Here is a 25,011-nt window from a genome sequence, read left to right on the forward strand (position 1 = left end):
GGTTTTATTCTGAATAACCTGTAAAATCTTACTTTGAATTCTTCTATATTTCCTTTGAGGTTCCTTCTTGGCTACTGTGAAGTTGGTTTTGGTTGTTTTATTTTACAAATGCTCTCTCAGATATTCTCCATCTCAGCACTATTTTTTCTGGGTCAGATAATTCTTTGTCGTCCTGTAGCTTGTAGGGTGTTTAAGAGTCTCCACCCACTAGCCAGTAGCACCTTATCCTCACTCCCACCCAAAGCTGTAACAATCAATACTCTCTTCAAATATTTTCATGGTCTCCTTGGGAGCAAAATCATCCCTGGTTGAGACTGTTGTTCTGTTTCTACTTACCTTTCTCTGTAAGCTCTCTCTCCTTTTCATCCTGTGTTTTAGAAAAAATGTATGCTTCTCTCCTTTTCTTACCCAGGGACATTAAGTGATAATTTTTGTTATTGTTACTTAAACATGATTGAAGAATATCACTAGCTCCTGTTGCATCCTTTTTCAAACAAATACAGTATTTTCCCTAAAAGGAATTCTGACAAGGAACATATACTGTAGTTTGCCAAACATTTATCATTTATCCTCTTAATGAATAGGAGCAGACCACTTGAATTTGTTTCATGTTATTCTATATAGAGTACCATTGCAGTAGAATAAATTAGCTCATACCTCTCCTTGACTACATCTAAACTTTGGGCAACTTCAGAATAAGCATGTTGTCTTCCACATAGACACTGCATTGAAATAAAAAGAATGTAGTCAGGTACTTGTGGGTTAAAATACTGCTTAATATCTCTTTAACCAGTATTAGCAACCTTAGACAAGTTAGCTACTTTGACCTTGTTTCATCCTCTATTTAGTAGTGGTAATATTACCTTCTGAGGGAGTAAAAAGCACTTGGTATATATCACTCAGAAATATTAGACATCATTATTAATTTTATCAGGAGATACTAAGATTCATATAAAATCCTTTAAATTCAGAGTGTAAACCTCAAATACCTGTACATAAAGTGTTTTTCTTCTTTAATTTCTGACCTATTTGTGGTCATAGCTCAGAAATCTTGGGGAAAATAATTTTTTGCATTTTTTTGTTTATGGATAGACATACTAAGGCTGATCATTGAATTTTATGTTTAGCATTATTGTGGAGTTTTTGTTTAGCAGTTGTGAAAGATATATGATTTCTAAAGAGAGCACAAGAGAGAGAATTATAAATAAGAGGTTTACTAAAATTGGTTTCTATGGCAAAAGTGTCAATTGAGTTTTGAACATTTTCCCCAGTAGATGAGGTATTTTTTGGTTTCATTCATTTCCCCTGATGTGTATGTAATATATGTTTTTGACCTTTTCAAGACAAATTGAATTAAAAATAAAATTGATGAAAAGAAAAAGCAAAGAATAAAAGAAAACCTGCCAGACACATTACAAAAATCAATTTAAAATGTACTATCCTGTTAATTAAAGAGTTTCTTTGTTCAATTTATTATGCAAGGATACAACTTTCCCTAGACAATAAAATGTGAATACTAGACTGGGGTATACAATATGAGTTATAATATCACAGAATTTTAGTGGTGAAGGGGATCCCCAAATTATTGAAAATAACCATTTCAATTTATGAGTGGAGAAACTGAAGTGTAGAGAAGGCAAATAACTGCCCCAGAATTTTAAACTAGTATTTAATGTCAAAAATGACACAAAGATCTGATACCCAGTGAGCCAGACACCTTGCTCTCTTAGTTCCATCCAACTGTTAAAAGAGAATTGTTGAATCTTCTTTAAAATTCAGCACTTATTTTCTGATGAACTAAAAAAAAATAGAGATTGTTAATGGAGACATTTTGAGGGGTGTGGAGAATGTTTTAACTGGGATAAACTTGAAAGCTATGCTTCAATTTAGTACAAGTATTTTAAAACAAAATATGCTTGTCTTCTTCCACATCTTTTAGAGAAGACAGAAGGACATAGCATTTTTAAAAAGTCATAACTAGTCTTTAAGCAATATCTAACATTTAATTTTCCCCACATAATAAATCTCTCGCTCTCATTTTAAAACTTTTTTTTTTTTATTAAGGAACATGCACAAATTTAAAACCTTAGCAGTATTATATAAGAATTGGTTGTATCTTCAGACTTCCAGTATATTTCTAATACTTTCTGTGTCTCTAGAATACTGTATATATTTAACATGTTTTAAGTCTTACAGTAGCCTGGTAAAGTTTTTCAAAAAAAGCATTAATAAAACCGCTTAGATTTTCCTTGATATTTTCTTGATCTTCTTTTTATATCCTTTTTTTGTTCACGAAATTGGTATTCTTCTGCTATGGTTATAAGGTCTTCTGGGACACTCTGACTTGCTCTTTTCAGAATTTTAATCAATTCACTGGCAGTTTTCGAATCATTGTCAGTGAAAAGGGTTACTGATATACCAGTCTTCCCTGCTCTTCCAGTACGCCCTACTCTGTGTACATATTCTTCAATATTCCGTGGGAAATCATAATTATATACATGTGTGATGTCATCAACATCAAGACCTCGAGATGCTAAATCAGTTGCAATCAGTATCTTCACTCTTCCATTTTTGAAGTCCTCTAATGCTTGTTCTCGATCACTCTGCTCTCTGTCACCATGCAGTAATTGTACAGGTATGCCTTGGATGCTTAAATCACTTGATAGGTCATCAGCAATAAGTTTTCTGCTGACAAACACTATGACTTTGTCTTTGGGTGACATGTTTTCTAGGAATTCTTGGATAAGAACTCGTTTTTCTTCTTCTGTGGTGACAATGATGTCTTGCTTTACTGTATGTACAGCAGCTAGATCTAGAGTATCAACATAAACAATCATAGGCTCTTTCAAATAGGAATGTGCAAGTCGACGCACAGTGTCTGGCCAAGTTGCACTTGTCATAATTGTCTGCCGATCTGGGCGCACATCTAATAAAATCTTCATTATCTGGTGTTCAAACCCTAGATCCAACATTTTGTCTGCCTCATCTAAGACCAAGTAGGTTATACTTCTCAGGTTGACAAAATTATTCATTTGCAGATCATTTAGTCTTCCAGGAGTTGCAATAATGATATCTACACCTTCTGAAATGGCTTGTATTTGCTCTTTTCTGTTTCCACCACCATATATACATACACTTTTAAGACCATCATATGAATACTTTGAACATTCAGCATTCACCTGAAGAGCTAATTCTCTAGTTGGTGTAAGGACTAGCATGCCAGGTCCATTCCTTTGTTCTTTAGGTAGTGGTTGAGAAACAAGATGAATAAATCCAGGCATTAAATAGGCCAATGTTTTGCCTGTTCCAGTTTGGGCAACTCCTATAAGATCTATTCCTTGTAGAATAATTGGCCATGCTTGTGATTGAATTGGTGTTGGCTTTTGGAAGCCTGCCATTGCTATATTTTTCAGCAGTTCAGGATATTGCTGGAATGCATCTTTAAATTTACAAGTTGGATTAGGGATGATGCGCTTCTCAGCATTTTTCAAGTCATCACATATTATGTTGAAATTTTCCTTTCTCCAATTATCCACCTCAGTTTCAGACATCAAGCTTGTTTCTTTGGATTCTGTGTAAAAATCTTTCTTAATTGGTGGTAAATCTGCCCATTTTCTTTTTTCCCATTCCATAGACTCTGCCCGGATTTGATCCCAATCTAACAGTGGTTGAGCCTGCTTAATGGTGTTATTTGTCCTTAAACTACTTTCAGCAGGGGATTGGAATGCAGCATTATCATCACGAGATTGTGATGTGGCATTATCAGCATTGGATTCTGAATTGTAGCTTTGTCGTTTTTTAACAAGAGTCTCTATGGCTTCTTTGGCCTTTGCTTTCATATCATGGCTGCCAAAAATTTTTACCTCTGCTTCAGAATCCCCTTTTATTATCTGTATCTTAGTGTTTGTCAAATGTTGTATATTTTTTATTTTTGATCCACCACGACCAATTACGACACCAACCATATTGTTGTTAAAGCAAAAGCAGAGTGGTGGTTCACGATATCCTGTGGCCCTAGGCCCCAGATGGTCTGACAAGCTACTCCAGCCACAGTCTTGGCTTTGGTCATGGCCTCGGCATCTGCCAGGATCACCGTCTTTGCCTTGGTCTCTGCCTCCGCCAGGATCACCGTCTTTGTCTTGGCCTCTGCCTCTGCCAGGATCACTGTCTTTGCCTTGGCTTCTGCCTCCACCTTTGCCTTGGCCTCTGCCTCCGCCAGGATCACTGTCTTTGCTTTGGCCTCTGCCTCCACCTTTGCCTTGGCCTCTGCCTCCACCAGGATCACCGTCTTTGCCTTGGCCTCTGCCTCCGCCAGGATCATTGTCTTTGTCTTGGCCTCTGCCTCCGCCAGGATCACGGTCTTTGCCTTGGCCTCTGCCTCCGCCTTTGCCTTGGCCTCTGCCTCCGCCAGGATCACCGTCTTTGTCTTGGCCTCTGCCTCCGCCAGGATCACCGTCTTTGCCTTGGCCTCTGCCTCCGCCTTTGCCTTGGCCTCTGCCTCCACCAGGATCACTGCCTTGGCCTCTGCCACACCAGACACCAATGACTCGGCCTCTGATGTTTCCGCCTCTTCTGCCCGGGTCTCTACCTCCTCGACCTCCGCCTCCACCACCCCTGTTATCCCAGCTCGTTCCAAGATCTCTTGGATTAGGCTCCACCCTCTTCCACTCAGGAGCCCAAGACATTGTGGAGTGGTAATAAAGTTAGAGTGGTGTCTTGCCTACATACAGTTGGAAGAATGACCTGTCTTAGGCCTCTCCTCAGGTGCGGAACCAACGGACAGTAGGTAGTGCCAGTTATTTATACCTAGCTGTTACCCGTTACCTAAGGAACCAGTGTTCGATGTGGGGGAGGGGTTTTTTACTGATTGGCCAATCACAGGGTCAAGACTAGGATAGGGTAAGCAGACATTTATGATGTAAAATTTAAAAAGGCACTCACTCCCGTGGACTAACTCTGCTTGTATTTAAACAAACTTGGGAATTTTTCATTAACTTAAAAAACAATTTTAAGTTCATTTTTAACTAATACATAAGAATTGCATATATTTATGGGATGCTATGGGACATTTAAATATATGTATACATTATATACTATTTTAAATCAAGATAAACGTATCTGTCTCCTCAAACATGAAGCATTCATTATGAAAATATTCAAAATCCTTTCTTCTAGCTCTTTGAAATATGGAATTGTAATTTTATCCATAGTCATCCAACTGTTCAGTAGCAACTCAGAATTTCTTATTCTTATCTGACTGTAACTTAGTACCCACTGATCAATTTCTTCCCATCCCTCCCACCCACTGGGTCTCCTTAGCCTCTAGTAACTGCTATTCTACTCTCAACTTCTATAAGACTGACTTTTTTAGATTCCACATATGCATGAAAGCATATGGTACTTGTCTTTCTATATATAGCTTATTTGACTTAACATAATCATCTTCAGTTCTGTCTATGTTGTCACAAATGACAAACTCAGTACTATTTTCTGGCTAAATAGCATTCCATTGTGTATATGGATATGGATATTTTTGTTCTTTAAATTTTGTTTTCTGGATATTTTGCTTACTCTCCCCAAGTTAGTTCTGGTTCACCTTGGGAGAAACTTTCAAACAGGCCTCGAACTTATATACATTGTCATTAAATTATTTCTTAGGAGAAAAAAGATTTTTTAAATCATGTTATTTGTATATATATTTGTATGTTTATTTTAGTGAATTTCTTTTGTATTAACAACAATGCTTGCTCTAGAAAAATTCATTGCTTCCTTGTGTCTAGTGTAACCTAAAACATACCATCAAAAGTCTCTTATATGAACACTAATTGATAGCATTTTCCCCTGATTCTTCAGCTAAAGGCCAATACTTGTCCAGACAGTTTCTAAATATTATTATAGGAATGATGATTAGAAGACAGACATTGGGGCCTGAGGTACTATAAGTGATTTTTAATGGTTTCTGATTTTTCCAGAACCTCTTATTTTTTCATTCCCTGTGGTTTCATATGGTCCAAGATCTTACAATGAGAAGGCTGTGTAGAAGTCATTTATGAGGTCTAATCTAGAAGAAGCCCTGATAGCAATCTGGAAAGGTGGACATCCAGCATCTATTTAAGAAGTCCTAGAGACAGATAACTCACTTCATTTCGGGGATGTACATTCCATTATTCCATTTATAAGATAGTTTAATGGTTGTAACTCTTAAAATATACTACTCTTTTCCTTTCTTAGGTCCTTCTTCTGCCTTCGGAACCACACAAATTTCCATTCTCCTTGTGCATTTAAGGACAAGTGTCGAACCCCCCTAAGGGTTTCTTTTTATCAGAGTAATATACCCAGTTTGTTCAACATTTCTTGCTATGACCCAGTTTCTTAGGTGCACATAATCTTCTTTCTTCTCCTTTGTAAATGATTCATTGAAGACCTTTTGTAACATTGCACATAGAACTAAAAAAATCAAAATTGGCAGAAATGGTCTTATTACTACTATTAGGGCCTCTTCGCTGACTTGATGGTTGTACTAATTCAACCTAAGAACTCCCGAGACACAAAGCTACTCACAGTAACATGATGGGTATTTAAGTTCATTTTTCTTTATCCTATATTGAATTGATTGTTTTAAGTTTTATTTAACAAAAGTAGGTTTTGTATTTTTATTGTTTTTTATTTATTCCTTCACATTTGGTCAAATGATGTGGCCTATTGTATATGATATTAATGATTATTTTTCCATCCATCCTATTCTCTACTTTCAAGCCTTCTGACAATTTAATGCTCATGATGTCTTTCCCTTTTTAGACAAAGTTGATTAAAATTTGAACATTGTTCAGCATAACATCTGTGCCACATTGGGAGAAAATTTCTGTATGTCGGCAAATGTATTGAAATACACTTTTTGAAGAAAAAGAAGGCTTCTGGCCAAATATGTTTTGGAAATATACTACCATTCATTTTCTCTGTTAAAGTTACAGTATTTATTAGATGTTTTAGCAGTTCAGATAATTATAAGTATTGATAAAATCAATTATTTAATGCAACATTTCCCATTGGAATTTTGTGATGGACATCCTCATTAATTTTTAAAGTAAACTTTTTATTTGGAATAATTCTGTATTTAAAGAATATTTGTGCAGATAATGTGAGGAGTTCTCACATTCTACTTGACCAGTTTTGCTTTCTTCTAATCTTGTCAATCACTATTGGCATATTACTATTAACAAAACTCCATACTACTGTTTTTCTCTTAGTGCATTTCTTTTTCTGTTTCAGGTTTCAGTCCAGGACTTCACACTGCATTTAGTTATGTGTTGTTTGTTAGAATTTCTCAGTCTTTCCTTATTTTTCATAACTTTCCCAGTTTCAAGGAATAATGATCATGTATTTTGTAGAATTTGTTATACCTGTTGTAATTTCTCATGATCAATTTGGGGTTACAGAATTAAAAAATATATTTGGCTGAAGTGCTTTTCTACTTTTTATTAGGGAGATGTGTACCTGATATCATCATGACCCGTTGTTAGTAATGTTTACCTTGGTTACTTGGTTAAGTGGTATTACCAGGGTATTCCCAATGTAAACTGTTTTTTTTCTCCTTTTCCATATTATGTTTTTTGAAAGTGAATTACTAAATTTGAAAAATCCTCAAGCGCCCAGTCCCTATTTAAATGCAATTCTTACTAAAATATTTTACAACTAGGAATGTTCTTTGTAATACAACTTTACAACTTGGAAAACACTGGTCTGGATAAATATGAATTATCTGATCAATGTTTATTTTCATTTGATTGTTCAATCAGATGTATTCTGACAAAATCACATCATAACCCCTCCAAACTTTTCCATGATTGATATTAATTATTAAGTATTCCTACTGTATTCTAGTTCATTAACTATTAGAAAAAGTAATTTGTTTAATCAAATGTGGCTGTTATATAATGAAAGCGTTAGTCAGCTTTTTTCACTGCTGTGACTAAAATACCTGACAAGAACAACATATGTAGAGGAGGGAAAATTTATTTTGGAACTTGTGGTTTCAGAGGTCTCAGTCCATAGAAAGCTGACTCCATTCCTTGGGGCTAAGATGAGACACAACATCATGGTGGAAGTGTGTGGCAGACGAAAGCAGCTGGGAACATGGTACCAGGAATCAGAGAGAGAGAGAGAGAGAGAGAGAGAGAGGGGGAACTCTGCTCATAAAGGACAATATATAAATCCTGAAGGCATACCCCAAGACACCAACCTTCTCTAGCCATACCCTACCTGCCTACAGTTAGACACACTGATTAGGTCAAGACTCTCATAAATGAATCATTTCACCTCTATTCTTTCTTGCATATTCTTACACATAAGCTTTTGGGGACTCCTCATATCTAGATCATAACATTGAAGGATGTGTTGTGTTCCTCTATCTTTATGCTTTCATCTTTACTTCATATATAATATATAATATTATGAAATTCTACAGGTGTTGGGCAAATCAGAGGTCATCTTTTCCTTCTTCATTATGGGGACAATGAAATTAATTCCCTAAAATTTTTCTAGACTTGATCAAGAATACTCAGAAAGTCATTAGATAAAAATCTCAAACTATTTACTGGATAAGTCTCTTACTTCTCTACTGTGAAGTGATTTGCTTCTTTTGTTGTTTTATGTGTGTGATAGGGAAGAATAAGAGAAGATGTAAAAGTGAAGTGAAGGGTGGTCATATTTTGGGGAGAAGGCTAGTTGTAAAAATTGAGTGGAACTAATTGCAGTGAATTACTGGAAAGATCTAGAACTGATGGAAGCCTACCCTTATTATTGTAGGTACTGAGAGGGATTGTTCCTTTAGCATCATTTGTTACCAATCTATGATTAGCCTTATCATTTGGAAAATTGATTGTCCCTTAAATTAAGGGCCACCAGTGTGACATTCTGTGCTCCAGATATCTAACGAGCTTATCCTTTGTACGTGAATGTTCCCACTGGATATATACCCATGTGTCTTATAGAATGATGTCCCATTGATATACTCTTGAAAAAACAAGACACAAAAATATGAAGTTTTTTGTTATATGCTTTTTAGTGGAGCAGTTGTATATGAAGTTCTAATAGGGCAGAGGTGGGCAAAGGAAGAGATTGAGTTTCTAGGTGGGTAATTTGTCCTAAGGCAAGGAGAAAGATAATGAAAGGAAAGACAGCATGTGCTTAAGACAGTATTCATCATTTTGCTTAGAGTGATACCCATGACCTTATAGGCAACAGTTGGAGGGTAAAATATTGCAGGCAGCAAATTGATCTAATTTTTAATCACTCCGATTTACACAGAACTTTTCTGTAGATTAGATAATGCTGCTGATCTAAAAATATTTTATATGTGAGATTGCTTTAGAATTAGAAATAATCCAGATAGCATTTCATTTGGTAATCATTTTATGATATAAGGCAAACTTGACTTATGGAATTCTAGTTAGCATTGATTTTTATAATTATAGTTGATTTTATAAGTGTATAGCACTTTATAGTTTATAACACTGTTCACAGAAATAGTTTTCTTAGAATTTTATATATATGTGTGTATAGATATGTGTATAATATATATGTGTGTATATAGATGCATATAGATATATGTACACATATATATTCTGTATATATATGATATATATATATATTTTTTTCTTATTCCATTCAACCAATATGATGGCCAAAGATGCTATCATCATTGCATATATTGGTGTGTTTATTTTGAAGTGTCAGCAGTGTAGGGGACCAGTAAAGAACACTGAGTCAAAATAACTGAGTTCAAGTCTCATGCCCACCACTTTTCACTGTGAGCCCTTGATCAAGTTCCACACTTCCTTTGCTTTGATTTTGCTATCTGGAGAAAAACATAGTAAAATATATATTATGCACAAATGCATAGAAACATGCACAAAGTTAACCCTACTTGGTTCATGATAGGAGTTTCTGAAGTGTCAATTATCCATGTAACAGAAATGATAGTTGTAGAGGAATAATTATGGAGGATCCTAAAAGCTTTTCCAAAGATATCCTGAGTGATTTCTTTGCTCCACATCAAAATTTTAAAAAGTCATTAAAAGTTTTTTAACACAAATCTAAATTTATTCCCTTTGATCTTTTTAATTCTAGCATCATGCCCTTCTCTCTTTTATAAAATATTCTTTTAAAGTGAAATGAGGGTCACAAATGATTTTTTATTAGAGCATTATATTTACACATAGTAGTAGAGTTCATTTAAATATCATATAATCATGGAATTTGATTTCAGTTCCTGTTTTCCCCTTCTTCCCTTAGTCTCCTTCCTCTACTCTACTGATCTTCATTTCATTCACTTATTTATTTTTTTATATTTTTCTGCTTATACATAAAGGCAAAATTGTGTATTTCCATATACATGTAATATGATTTTGTTAATTTTTTTCTGCCTTTCCTCCCCTTTCTTGTTCCTTTTCCCTCCCTTTTGTACTCTTCCTTCTACTCCATTCATCTTCCCACATCATTACAATAGTTGATCCTTCCTCCTTCTTTTCCTTATTAGACTCTAGTTTACACACATGAGAGAAAGTTTACACACATGACCCTTGATTTTCAGAGACTGGCTTATTTAATTTATCATGTTTTCCAGTTCAGTCCATTTACTGGCAAATGTCATAATTTCATTCATTTTTATGGTTGAGTAAAGCTCCATTTTATATCACAATTTCTTAATCCATTAATCTACTGGTAGACATCTGGACTGATTCCATAATTTGACTGTTGTAAATTGTGTTGATATGAACCTTGAGGTGGATATATTGCTATATAATGTTGATTTTACTTCTTTTGAATAAACATGGGGGAGCAGTATAGCTGGGTCACATGGTTTTTTGAAGAATCTCTGTACTTTTTTCCAGAGCAGTTGTAGTAGTCTATAGTCCCACCAAAAATGTAAAGTGTACCTTTTTCCCCACAGTCTTGACTGGAGTGAGGTGACATCTTAGTGTAATATTGATTTGCATTTCCCTGATTGCTAGAGATGTTGAATATTTTTATATATTAGTTGGCCATTTGTGTTTCTTATTTTGAGAAATGTTTGTTTAGTTCTCTTGCCTATTTCTTGGTTGGGTCATTTGCTTTCTGGTGATTTTTTTTTTAGCTTTATACATTCTAGATATCAATTCCACGTCAGAGGAGCAACTGGCAAAGATTTTCTACCATTCTGTATGCTCTCTCTTGATGTTCTCAATCATTTCCTTTGCTATATGGAAGCTTTTTAATTTGATGCTACTGCACTTATTGATTTCTGGTTTTATTTCTTGAGCTTTAGGTATCTCATTAGGAAGTTGTTGTCAGCACCAATATGTTGGAGTGTTGACCCTATTGCTTTCTTCTAACAGTTGTAAGGTTTCTGGTCTAATTTCTAAGTTTCAATCCACTTTGATTTAATTTTTCCATGGGGTGAGAAATAAGGATCTAGTTTTATTCTTCTACATATGGATGTCTAGTTTTGCCAGCACCATTTGGTAAAAAGATGGTATTTTATTCAACATATATTTTTGGCACCTTGGTCAAGCATCAGATGGCCTTTAGTATGTGGGTTTGTCTCTGTGCCTTCTACTCCATTGCTCTTTATGTCTATTTTTATGGTAATGTCATACTGTGTTTCCTATTATAACTCTATATTATAATATGAGATCAGGAATTATGATGCCTCCTGCATAGTTTTCCTGCTCAGTATTGTTTTGGCTTTCTGGGTCTCTTATTTTTCCAAAAGAATTTAAGGAGTTATTTTTCTAATTCTGTGAAAAATGATTTTTCATATTTTGGTGGGTATTGTATTGAATCTGTATAGTGCCTTTAGTAATATGGCCATTTTGACAATATTAATTCTGCCTACCCAAGAACATGGAAGGTCTTTCCATCTTCTAAGGTTTTCTTTAATTTCTTTCTTCAGTGTTCTATAATTTTTGTTGTAGAGACATTTCAATTCCATGGTTAGATTAATTCCCAAGTATTTTTAGGTTACTGTGAATAGGATGGATTTTGTAATTTTTTTCTCAATAGAATCAATGTTGGAGTATAGGAAATCTATTCATTTGAGTATTGATCCTGTACGCTTCTACTTTGCTGAATTCATTTATCAGCTGTAGAAGTCTTCTGGTGGAGTTTTTAGGGTATTCTGAATGTGAGATCATGTCATCAGTAAATAGATATTTTGACTTCGTTTTTCATTTGTATTCCTTTAATTTCCTTCTCTTAGATAATTGCTCTGGTTAGTATTTTGAGAACTATTTTGAATAGAAATGGTGAGAGTGGACAGACTTGTCTTGTTCCTAATTTTATAGGAAATGCTTTCAGTTTTTCTCTATTCAGTATGATGTTGGCTTTGAATCATAAATAGACTTTATAGTGTTGAGGTAAGTTCTTTGTATCCCTAGCTTCTCCAGTGTTTTTTGACATGAATGTTGCTAGATTTTATCAAAAGTATTTTCTGGATCTATTGAGATGATCATATGATTTTTGCCCTTAATTACATTTAAGTGGTGAATTTCACTTATTGATTTGTGTATGTTGAAATGCCTTGCATCCCTGGGATGAGGCCCATTGAGCATGGTGTATTATCACATAGATGTGTTTTTGAATGTGGTTTGACATTATTTTCTTTTATTAAGGATTTCTGAATCTGTGTTCATAAGGGATATTGGTCTGTCATTTTTCTTTCCTTTGTCTATTTTTATCAGGGCTATATTGGATTCATAGAATGTATTTGGGAATGTTACTCACCTTTAAATTTCATGGAATAATTTGAGAATGCTGGTGTTATTTGTCTTTAAAGAGAGAACTCAGTTGAGAATCTATCTGGTCCTGGGCTTTTCTTTGTTGGAAGGCTTTTAATTGTTGTTTTGACTTCCCAACTTGATATTGGTTGGTTTAGATTTTTTTATATCATTGTGGTTCAATTTGGACCAGTAATATGTGTCTAAAATTTTGTCAATGTCTTCTAAATTTTCTAATTTCTTAAAGTATAAATTTTCAAAATGCTTTCTAATGTTTCTAATAAATTTCAGAAGTTTCTGTGATACTTTTTCATCTCTAATTTTGTTGATTTACAGCTTTGTTCTCTTTTATTTTGGTTAGTTTGCCTAGGGGTTTATCAGTCTTATTTATTTTTTCAAAGAACCAATTCTGTTGCATTGATCCTGTGTATTTCTTTGTTTATTCTCAATTTCATTCATTTCATCTCTCATTGTAATTATTTCCTGTCTTCTACTGATTTTGAAATTAATTTGTTCTTCGTTTCCAAGGACGTGAGGTAGAGAGTAAGTTTTTTGCAGGGAGGATCTCTATATTTTTAAAATATAGGCATTGAATGCTATAAATTTACCTCTTAGAAATGCTTTCATACTATTCCAGATATTTGATATGTTGAATCTCTGCTTTCATTTATTTCTAAGAATATCTTCTTATCTTGTTCTATTTCTCTGTAATCCATTCTTCATTTAAGAGTATTGTTCAATCTCCATGTGTTTATAGGTTTATATTGTTTTTCTTGCTATTGATTTTTAGTTTCATTCCATTAAGTCCTGATAGGATGCATGAGATTATTATTGATTTCTTTTAAAAAAATTGTATTTGATAAGACTTATATTTTGACCTAGAATATGGTGTATTGTCTAAAATGTTTCATGAACTGCTGAGAAGAAAGTAAATTCAGCTGTTTTGGGGTGAAATATTCTGTAGTTATCTGTTAGGTCAATTTGATTTATAGTATCATTTAGTCAGGAAATATCTTCATTGATTTTATGTTTTGATTACATGTTGGTGATAATGATGTGTTGAAATCACCCAGTATTATTGTGTTGGGGTAATCTGGGATTAATATCAAGTAGTAGTTTTTTTTTTCATTTATTTGTATTGTAAACAAATGGGATACATGTTGTTTCTGTTTGTACATGGAGTAAGAGCATACCATTTGCATAATCATACATTCAAATAGGGTAATGAGGTTTGATTCATTCTGTTAATTTTTCCTCCCCCCCACCCCTCCCACCCCTCTTTTCTCTCTATAAAGTCCCTTCTTCCTCCATTCTTCCCCCTCCCACCCCCCATTATGTGTCATCATCCGCTTATCAGTGAGGTCATTCGTCATTTGGATTTTTGAGATTGACTTATCTCACTTAACATGATATTCTCCAATTTCATCCATTTGCCTGCAAATGCCATAATTTTATTATTCTTTATAGCTGAGTAATATTCCATTGTATATATATACTACACTTTCTTTATCCATTCATCAATTGAAGGACATCTATGTTGGTTCCACAGTCTGGCTATTGTGAATCGAGCAGCTATGAACATTGATGTGGCTGTATCTCTGTAGTATGCTGATTTTAAGTCCTTTGGGTATAGGCCAAGGAGTGGGATAGCTGGGTTAAATGGGGGGTCCATTCCAAGTTTTCTAAGGGATCCCAACACTGCTTTCCAGAGTGACTGCACTAATTTGCAGCCCCACCAGCAATGTACGAGTGTACCTTTTTGCCCACATCCTCGCCAACACCTATTGTTGCTTGCATTCTTGATAATCACCATTCTAATTGGGGTGAGATGGACTCTTAGTGTAGTTTTGATTTGCATTTCTCTCATTACTAAAGATGCTGAACATTTTTCATATGTTTGTTGTTTGCTTGTAGATCTTCTGTGAAGCGTCTGTTCATATCCTTAGCCCATTTGTTGATTGGGTTATTTGTTTCTTCGTGTAGAGATTTTGAGTTCTTTATATATTCTGGAAATTAGTGCTCTATCTCAAGTATGAGTGGCAAAGATATTCTCCCACTCTGTAGGCTCTCTCTTCACATTACTGATAGTTTCCTTTGCTGAGAGAAAGCTATTTAGTTTGAATCTATCCCAGTTATTGATTCTTGCTTTTATTTCTTGTGCTATGGGAGTCCTGTTAAGGAAGTCTGATCCTAAGCCAACAAGTTGAAGATTTGGACCTACTTTTTCTTCTATAAGATGCAGGATGTCTGGTCTGATTCTGAGGTCCTTGATCCATTTTGAGTTGAGTTTTGTGCAGGGTGAAAGATAGGGGTTTAGTTTCATTCTGTTACATATGGATTTCCAGTTTTCCCAGCACCATTTGTTGAAGAGGCTATCTTTTCTCCATTGCATATTTTTGGCACCTTTGTCTAGTATGAGAAAATTGTATTTATTTGGGCTTGTGTCCATGTCCTCTATTCTGTACCATTGATCTACCTGTCTATTTTGGTACTAATACCATGCCGTTTTTGTTACTATTGCTTTGTAGTATAGTTGAAGTTCTGGTATTGTGATACCCCCTGTTTCATTCTTCCTGCTAAGGATTGCTTTAGCTATTCTGGGTTTCTTATTCTTCCAGATGAATTTCATGATTGCTTGCTTGCTCTATTTCTGTAAGGTATGTCATTGGGATTTTAATTGGAATTGCATTGAATCTTTATAGCACTTTTGGTAGTATGGCCATTTTGACAATATTAATTCTGCCTATCCATGAACATGGGAGATCTTTCCATCTTCTAAGGTCTTCCTCAATTTCTTTCTTCAATGTTTTCTAGTTTTCATTGTAGAGGTCTTTTACCTCTTTGGTTAGATTGATTCCCAAGTATTTTATTTTATTTGATGCTATTGCAAATGGAGTTGTTTTCCTCATTTCCCTTTCTACTGTTTCATCACTTGCATATCAAATAGTAGTTTTTAATGTAATTGAGTGTGTTGATATTAGGGCATACGTTTTTACTAATTGGTGTATCTTATTGAATTGTTCCCTTTACCATGTTGTAGTAGCCTTGTTTGTCTCTTCTGATTAATTTGTCCTTGAAATCTGCTTTGTCGGGTATGAGAATAGCTACTCATGCTTGTTTTTGGACTTTATTTGCTTGGAATATTTTTTCCATCCTTTTACATTCAGTCTGCAAGTGTCTTTGCCTATCTGATAAGTCTCCTGCAAACAGCACAGAGTTTGATCTTGTTTTCTGATCATTATGCTAATTTGTCTTTTTATTGGGGAGTTGAGACCATTTACATTCAGTGTTAATATGGATATGTGTTTATTGTTTCATGGAATTTTGGTTTGTTTCCTATATTTAATTCTTCCTTGATTCTCATTTAGTTGGTTTACTCTTCTATTCATCTTTGTGTACTTGGGAGCTTTGGGACTTGTTTTGGGGTAACGATGTGTGTATTTTATCTTTGAGTATTCTTTGTAGTGCTGTATTTGTGGTCATAAACTCTTAGTTTATCCTTGTCTTAGAAAGTTTTTATTGAGCTTTGCAGGGTATAGAAATCTTGCATTGCAATTTTTTTTAGAGATTTAAATATCTCAATCCAGGCCCTCCTTGAGTTTATGGTATGAATGGAAAAGTCAAAAGTGAACCTTATTGGTTTGCCTCTAAATGTAACCTGATGTTTCACTCTTGCAGCTTTTAATATTCTTTCATTATTTCCTATGTTTGACATTTTTATTGTTATTTGTCTTGGAGCGCTTCTCTTCTGATATGATCTATTTGGGGTCATATGTACTTACTGTATGAGGATCTATCTAATTTCTGATATGGAGAAAGTTTTATGTTACTATCTCCTTGAAAATACTCTAGCTGTCTTTACCCTATATCTCCATGTTCTCTTCTATCTCAGAGACTCACAGGTTTGATCTCTTGATATCGTTCCAGAGTTTTTGTATATTCTGATCATGTTCTGTTATTTTTCCCTTTATTTCATATTGAGTACTCAAGTTCATGTACCCTATCTTCAAAGCCTGAAGATACAGTATAATCTGTTGGTGATGGCTTCAAGTGAATTTTTAATTTGATTCATTTTGTCTTTCATTACAGGAGTTTTGATTGGATTTTTGTCAATATCTCTATTTGTTTATTGAAATGGTCTTTAATCTCCTGTATTTACTTTATGAATTCATTCCTTAGATCTTTTTCTAGCTCATTGAACATTTTAGTAAGTAGTATTTTAAAAAAATGTTTCTCCAGAATTTCATCCACTTCCATATATGTATGAACCTTTGTTGGGAAATGTGAATTTGCATGGGGGAGATCGTTTGCCTATTTCCTCATGTTTTCAGAGTTCCTGGACTTGCACATCAGTTGAGATGGATTCCCCTTCCTCTTTAATACACATATTCTTTTGTGTGTAGTTTTTTTTTTTTTTTTTTTTTTGCAGGGCTTCTTTCTGTTTTTGATATATGAGCAGATGTATAGGGGTGGGATCTGATTTCCCCTCCGGTTTTTCCTCCTTGTTTTTTTTTCTTTTTTTTTTTTGTCTCCCCAATTTTATGAGCTGAAGTAATGTTAAGGCTCAGGTGGAGCTAGATTGTGTGTACGGTAAGATTTGCTGGTAGTTGACTGAGTCGTGAGTATTGCTCAGCAGCAGGCTCCCTACTCTCTGAACTTGAAGGGTTCAAATCTCTTTCTGGCCTCTTTGGGAGAGCAGGAATTCAACTAATGATAGCAAGAGATGTACAGCCTTAAGATAAATATCCAATGTCTACTTTGACATCTATAACACTCATGCCACCTTTATAGGAATGCTAGTTCCTATTTAACATTAGTTCCACCAATTAAAAAAAAACTGGGAACTAGATCAGGCTTTTGACAGCAGATGTCTACTATATCATTCACTGTGGAATATGTTAGTCTCTGCTGGACATATGAATCTCTGGGGCCTCCAGTAAAATTCACTTTAAAGCATAGTGACTAACTCTCCACAGATTTTACCTTCAACACTGTGAAATGAATTACTGGGTATGCACCCTAGAGTGCAGATGATCTGGTGTGGTTGCTATAAGCAACTTCCCAATAGCTTTCATGGGGTATCAGCAACAAAGGGATCTTCCTCCCATTGGTATCTAGAGTTCATACAAGCCAAGTATATTTTCTTAGCACCTATTTCAGTCACTTTGCCTTAGGCACACTCTGGAGGTCATAATACATGACTGCTGGCACTTCCTTTACATGTTCCAATCTTCTGTCTTGACTTGATGCTTTGCAGCATTTATAAAGAGTTCCTGTGCTGTAGCTCCAGTTGTTTTCCATTGCAGAAATCTTGGTTCTCCATGAACTATTTGCCCTGGGAACCTGAGCAATTTTTGCTTGGTTTTTACTGAACCACTACACCAGTGACTCTGTGTTCAATCAGTCCCCCTCTGTAACCCACATGTTCCCCCAAGCCAATTAAAAAAAAATGTTTTGTTGTCTGCCATACTGTCTTCTCTTTCTCTGCCTATGCTCCCTTCTCCCCTCAGTTGCCACCATTGCTACTACTACGAGCCAAACTGGCATATACCTAACATATTATTTCTTATATTCTGTTCAGTTTCTAACTTTCTGTTTCTCTGTGGTTTGTTTTATAATTCAATATTAAGTTTCGTTTCAGTGAGTTCTTTTAATTACTAACCTTGTTGAGAAGTAGTCTTCTCACTTTGTGAGTCTGGTGCTAAAAACTACTAGAAAGTGTATCCATCTTCTAATCCACCATCTTCTCTTCCTCATAAATGATTTTAAAGATCTTTCCTAGTACAAATAAAAATGCAAAACTAATACTAATAACAAGATTAAGCTTTGAAATGTTATTGGTACATAAAACCCATGTACTTAATAAATAGTATTCTAGAACATGAGTGTAATCTTTTTATATCCCCTCAAAATCATATGTTGAAATCCTAATCCCCAAGATAATGGAGTTAGAAGATAGGACAATTGGGAGGTATTTAGGTCAAGAGGGAAGAGCACTCATGAATGGGATTAGATTGATCTTAAAAACAAAATCAAGATAGAGGAAACGGAATGGGAAAAGGAGAAGGGGAGGGAAAGGGGAAGTACTAGCCACAGAATTGGAGCAAATTATATTCCATGCTTGAATAATTATGCGAAAATTAACCCAAATATTATGCATAAGTATAGCGTAAATAAAGTTTAAAAAGAGGTTCAAGAGAGGTTCTTTGCCCTTTCTGCCCTGTGAGGTTACAGAGAAAAGAATATCAGCCAGGAAGTAGGCCCTCACCATACACAGAGTCTATCAGTGACTTGATCTTGGACTTCCCACTCTTCAAAGCTGCAAAATAATAATTTTATATTGTTTTCAAACCACCCCAGTTTATGGTGTTTTATTATAGAATGGAATATTCTATAATAAGCCCAAACAGAATAAAACAATTGCAAACAAATGCAAGTCAGAATTCTGTTACATGTTAATCAAGGTTATAGGCAAGAAGGGCCAAAGGAAAACCTAGAATACTAGAGAATCAAGGTAAAATTCTATAAGGGAGATAGGTCTGATCTGTCACAAAGGAAGTATACAATTAGATATAGAAGAACCTTAAATTTGTGGGGGAGAAATCAAGGTGACCTTTGTGAAGAGATCAGGCCAGCCTGGAAGACAAAAGGGTCAGGTTAAGGAGAAAGAGGGAAAGCAAAAAGGAACTTTAAGAAACCTTAAAGACAGTCAAAGAATTTTCAAATTAATATGGCAAATCATAGCAAATTTATAATGAAGGAGTCACATGGCATTAATTAGTGAAGTATGTTCATAGGGAGAAGGTAAAAAGCAGGGAAATTGGGTACAGTGGTCTTTTATAGTTCAAATACTTTGGACTGAGGGACTTGAGCAGAGTATGGCATTACAAATGTGGAAAAATCAATAAATAAAGAATAGGTCCATGAATTAAATAAGATTTTTGAGTCCTATATGCCAAAAATTTAAATGTATTATCTTATTTCATCATCATAACAAATTCGCAGTATTTCCTCCTCTTTTATGTGAAAACCTGAAGCTCAGAGACTTTGCATGTTATATACAAGTTCAGACAAAGTTATGATAAATAATATAGCTTCATTAAACATAGTTCTGATTAGCTCTAAGAACTGTCTCCCTCCACCATACCTCAGTTTACAGGGAAACACATGCTTTATTTTCTCCTTGATCCTAGAAAAAGGATTAAAATAAGTTTTAATCAAAGATAGCTCAATCCACTAGCTTGGAGACTCATTAAATCAGAGAATCTTGTAGACATTGACAGGGATGATGAAGCGAAGCCATTTTGTAGGGAAAGAGAGTTTGATTTAATTTGTGTGAAGTGTGTGGTATTGTCAGAATAAACAAGTGAATAAGCTAAATGAGCCTGGAGATTTGGGGCTGTTCAGATGAGAACAGAAAGAGTAAGAAAGACAGATTTAAGAACATCTTAAGAAACCAAAAAGTTCATATGAATAGATAATGAGAAGAGGACAAGAAGAAGGCAGGTGAAATAACGAGGAAGATTGAAGAGAGAAGTGAATAGCAACATAAAGAAAATAAGGCAGAATTAGTTGTTAAATGTTTCAGAAGGACAGGAGTTAAGTAAACTATTAAATTTGGGGTAATGGATAAATATATATTGCAAGGAAAGCAATTGGGATCAGGAACAACTAGAACTTTACAGTGATAGAGTGAGAAATTTACATCTTTTACCTGAAGTCGAAGTGGACTGTCATAATTTTTAAATAAGTTTTCTAAGAAACCAAGATTTCATGGGCAGATTATTGGAATTGTTCTGTTAAGGATCCAGTGGATTTCAAGAAAGTAACATGAATATTGAAGGAAAATGAACTTTAGTAGTCTTTTAAAATAAGTGGGAGGATGTAGGAAGAGAGACAGAATCACAAGGATACAGGAACCATTCATTAGCACTTTCATAAAAGGAAACTTTGTCTAAAAGGAGGGAGGGGAGTGCTGAGAGTTCTTTCAAAGAGATTACAGTGCTATTTTTAGCCATGCATTAAATCTTTCTCTGTCAAATTGGGTTTATTTTCCACAGAGTGGGGTATGTATTATTTAGGTATATGAAGAAGTGAGACTACTGAGGTAATTCTCCTTTCAGTATAAAAGTAAAAAAAATAATATAAGTTGATTAGTACGTACAATGAGCTCCTTTGGGTAATTTTTATTTAAAAACCACTTCCTATGAAAATGTTAACATATTGTCATTTATTTTTAAAATAAAAATAACCTTCAATTATCCATTGCTTCTACTGTGTTTTTACCATATGATTCCTTTCATATGTGACACTTACAGTAATCAAACTCATAGAGTTAGAAAGTACAAGGGAACCATGGACTGGGAAGGGACTGGAGCGTGTTTAATGGGGACAGAGTTATAGTTTGGGAAGATGAAAAAGCTGTGGAGGTGGATTGTGGTGATGTCTTTGCCTCTATTTAAGGCATTTTATAGGTTTTACAGTACTATTTTATTTCTATACATACACATATATGCATATACAAGACTCTGAAATCTAAAGGGAAGAAAGTAAAGCAACTAAGAACTTTAGGACCTTGAACAGGTGCATGCAACCCAGAAACACCCACATGCAAAGCCAAAATAATAATAATAATAAAATATTCCAAGAAAATTTTCTTCTTTTGAGCCATAGTTCCAAGAAAGAATCAGCCTGACAAGAAAGAAAACTTTTTGACGTTAATGTCCCTACTCACAAATTAATGGAAAAAAAACCCCATGTTGTATGTGTATATGTGTGTGTGTGTGCACACACATGCACGCACACACACACACACACACACACACATTCCCATTAGCAAAGGCCAAGTTGGGAGCCTATGTTTCTATGCGCGTCCATTTGTAATGATAATGATGTGCCCATTCCCCTTCCTTGTGGGGTAGTGTCCAAGGAGACCAAGGGAAGAAATTAGATTTTCAGTATTTCCCAGAGGTAATGAAATGACTCTCTTCATACCACCACCTGCTATTATGTCAATAAAAACCACAAGGGAGCTTGGACATCTACACTCACCCTAAAGTAATGAGGGAAGCCCCTTTCTCTGCACAGTGTAGGTGAAGGATAACAGGGTTACCTAGGCTTTCACACCTTCATGGCCATATTCAGGCTGGACTCCACTTTCTTTACCAGTGTGATGTCAGTGAAGACCTGCTAAAATAGAAGATCAAAATAAAACCCAAAGCCTATATCAAGTATCCAGGACAGAATAAAAAATCACTCAGCTTATCAAAAACTAGGAAAATCTCAACTTGTATGAGAAAACACCATTACAGGATACTAATACTAAGAATAAACAGACATTGAAATTATTTGGAAAGAATTTAAATACAACCATCATACAATTTCTCCAATGAATAATCATAAACATGATTTAAACAAATAAGAAAAAAAGAGAAAATCTTAGCAAGAAGTAGAAAGTATATAAAAAACTAATATATTTTAGATATGATCATTCTAAAATGGACTCAATAAAAGAACAGAGATAAGAGAGGAGTGAAGCAATAAACTTGAAGATAGACATTAGAAATTACCTAATCTTAACATGGAGAAAATAGACTGGAGAAAATTAACAAAGCTTCAGGAACTTGTAGACAAGAATAAAGTGTCTGATATTCATCAAATCAGACTTCCAGAAGAGGAGGAAGAATATGAAGATGAAAACATATTCAGAGAAAGAATAACTGAATTCTTCCCAATTTCATAAAAGTTATAAACAGATTCAAGAATATAGGCAAATCCCAAACCAATAAACCCAAAGAAGTCCATGATAAAACACATGATAATCAAGCTTCTATATGCTAAATATAATGAAAAATGACTGAATATGGAAATGACATTACCCAGAAAGAAACAGAAGCTCAAATGATAGGAAATGAATATATAATACATGGATTGATCACTAAAAACCATATGAGTACATTGAAAGTACTATAGATATATCAAAAGGGAATTCTAAAAAAATTACAAGTAACCCAGAGGAAGTCAGGACAAGAAAGTTGAGACACAGAAAGCAGAGAAAAAAAAGATAAGAAAAAGTAATATGCCAGATTTAAGGTATAATTTATCTATAATTGAACTAAAAGTAAATGTAATCTGAATGTAGACCACTTAATTTTACTAAATATACCAGTCAAAATAAAGATCATTAGAGGAGATTTTTTAAAATTTATTTTTATTGTAAACAAATGGGATACATGTTGTTTCTGTTTGTACATGGAGAAACAGCATACCATTTGCATATTCATAAATTTACATAGAGTAATGATGTTTGATTCATTCCATTATTTTTTTCCTTCCCCCCACCCCTCCCACCTCTCTTTTCCCTCTATACAGTCCCTCCTTCCTCCATTCTTGTCCCACTCCTACCCCCCATTAAGAGTCATCATCCGCTTATCAGTGAGATCATTCCTCTTTTGGATTTTTGAGATTGGCTTATCTCACTTAACATGATATTCTCCAATTTCATCCATTTGCCTGCAAATTCCATAATTTTATTATGCTTTATAGCTGAGTAATATTTCATTGTATATATATACCACAGATTCTTTATCCATTCATCTATTGAAGGGCATCTAGGTTGGTTCCATAGTCTGGCTATTGTGAATTGAGCAGCTATGAACATGGGTGTGGCTGTATCTCTGTAGTATGCTGATTTTAAGTCCTTTGGGTATAGGCCGAGGAGGGGGATAGCTGGGTCAAATGGTGGGTCCATTCCAAGTTTTCTAAGGAATCTCCACACTGCTTTCCAGAGTGGCTGCACTAATTTGCAGTCCCACCAGCAATGTATGAGTGTACCTTTTTCCCCACATCCTCGCCAACACCTATTGTTGCTTGTGTTCTTGATAATCGCCATTCTAATTGGGGTGAGATGGAATCTTGGTGTAGTTTTGATTTGCATTTATCTTATTACTAAAGATGTTGAACATTTTTTCATATATCTGTTGATTGCTTGTACATCTTCTGTGAAGTGTCTGTTCATTTCCTTCGCCCTTTTGTTGATTGGGTTATTTGTATTCTTCGTGTAGAGTTTTTTGAGTTCTTTATATATTCTGGAAATTAGTGCTCTATCTCAAGTATGAGTGGCAAAGATGTTCTCCCACTCTGTAGGCTCTCTCTTCACATTACTGATAGTTTCCTTTGCTGAGAGAAAGCTATTTAGTTTGAATCTATCCCAGTTATTGATTCTTGCTTTTATTTCTTGTGCTATGGGAGTCCTGTTAAGGAAGTCTGATCCTAAGCCAACAAGTTGAAGGTTTGGACCTACTTTTTCTTCTATAAGATGCAGGGTCTGTGGTCTTATTTCAAGGTCCTTGATCCATTGTGAGTTGAGTTTTGTGCAGGGTGAGAGATAGGGGTTTAGTTTCATTCTGTTGCATATGGATTTCCAGTTTTCCCAGCACCATTTGTTGAAGAGGCTATCTTTTCTCCATTGAATATTTTTGGCCCCTTTGTCTAGTATAAGAAAATTGTATTTATTTGGGTTTGTGTTCATGTCCTCATTCTGTACCATTGATCTACCTGTGTATTTTGGTGCGAATACCATGCCGTTTTTGTTACTATTGCTTTGTAGAATAGTTGAAGTTCTGGTATTGTGATACCCCCTGTTTCATTCTTCCTGCTAAGGATTGCTTTAGCTATTCTGGGTTTCTTATTTTTCCAGATGAATTTCATTGCTTGTTCTATTTCTGTGAGGTACGTCATTGGGATTTTAATTGGAATTGCATTGAATCTTTATAGCACTTTTGGTAGTATGGCCATTTTGACAATATTAATTTTGCCTATCCAAGAACATGGGAAATCTTTCCATCTTCTAAGGTCTTCCTTAATTTCTTTCTTCAGTGTTTTGTAGTTTTCATTGTAGAGATCTTTTACCTCTTTGGTTAGATTGATACCCAAGTATTTTATTTTTTTTGAGGCTATTGCAAATGGAGTTGTTTTCCTCATTTCCCTTTCAGCTGTTTCATTGCTTGTGTATAAAAATGCTGTAGATTTATGCCTGTTGATTTTATAGCCTGCTATTTTGCTGAATTCATTGATGAGTTCTAGCAGTTTTCTGGAGGAGGTTTTTGGATCCTCTAAATATAGAATCATGTCATCTGCAAATAGTGACAGCTTAAGTTCCTCTTTTCCTATTCGTATCCCTTTAATTTCTTTAGTCTGCCTAATTGCTCTGGCTAAAATTTCGAGGACAATGTTGAATAGAAGTGGTGAAAGAGGA

General features: G+C 34.9%; 2 protein-coding genes across 2 annotated transcripts in view; one reads left to right on the plus strand and one right to left on the minus strand.

The window, feature by feature from the left end:
* Window positions 1–25,011, plus strand: part of LOC306651154 (uncharacterized protein) — a gene marked incomplete at its 5' end in the record, with an annotated part of 1,066,319 nt that overhangs the window by 382,798 nt on the left and 658,510 nt on the right. The gene's annotated exons all lie outside the window — the stretch shown is intronic.
* Window positions 2,226–4,685, minus strand: DDX53 (DEAD-box helicase 53; the record flags this gene model as incomplete). The annotated part of the gene is made up of 2 exons (XM_079124263.1): window positions 2,226–4,030; window positions 4,589–4,685. The coding sequence occupies 2 exons, from the start codon at window positions 4,683–4,685 to the stop codon at window positions 2,226–2,228; spliced, it is 1,902 nt and encodes a 633-aa protein (XP_078980389.1).

Source organism: Sciurus vulgaris, assembly GCF_902686455.1.
Source record: "Sciurus vulgaris genome assembly, chromosome: X".
NCBI classification, from domain to species: domain Eukaryota; kingdom Metazoa; phylum Chordata; class Mammalia; order Rodentia; family Sciuridae; genus Sciurus; species Sciurus vulgaris.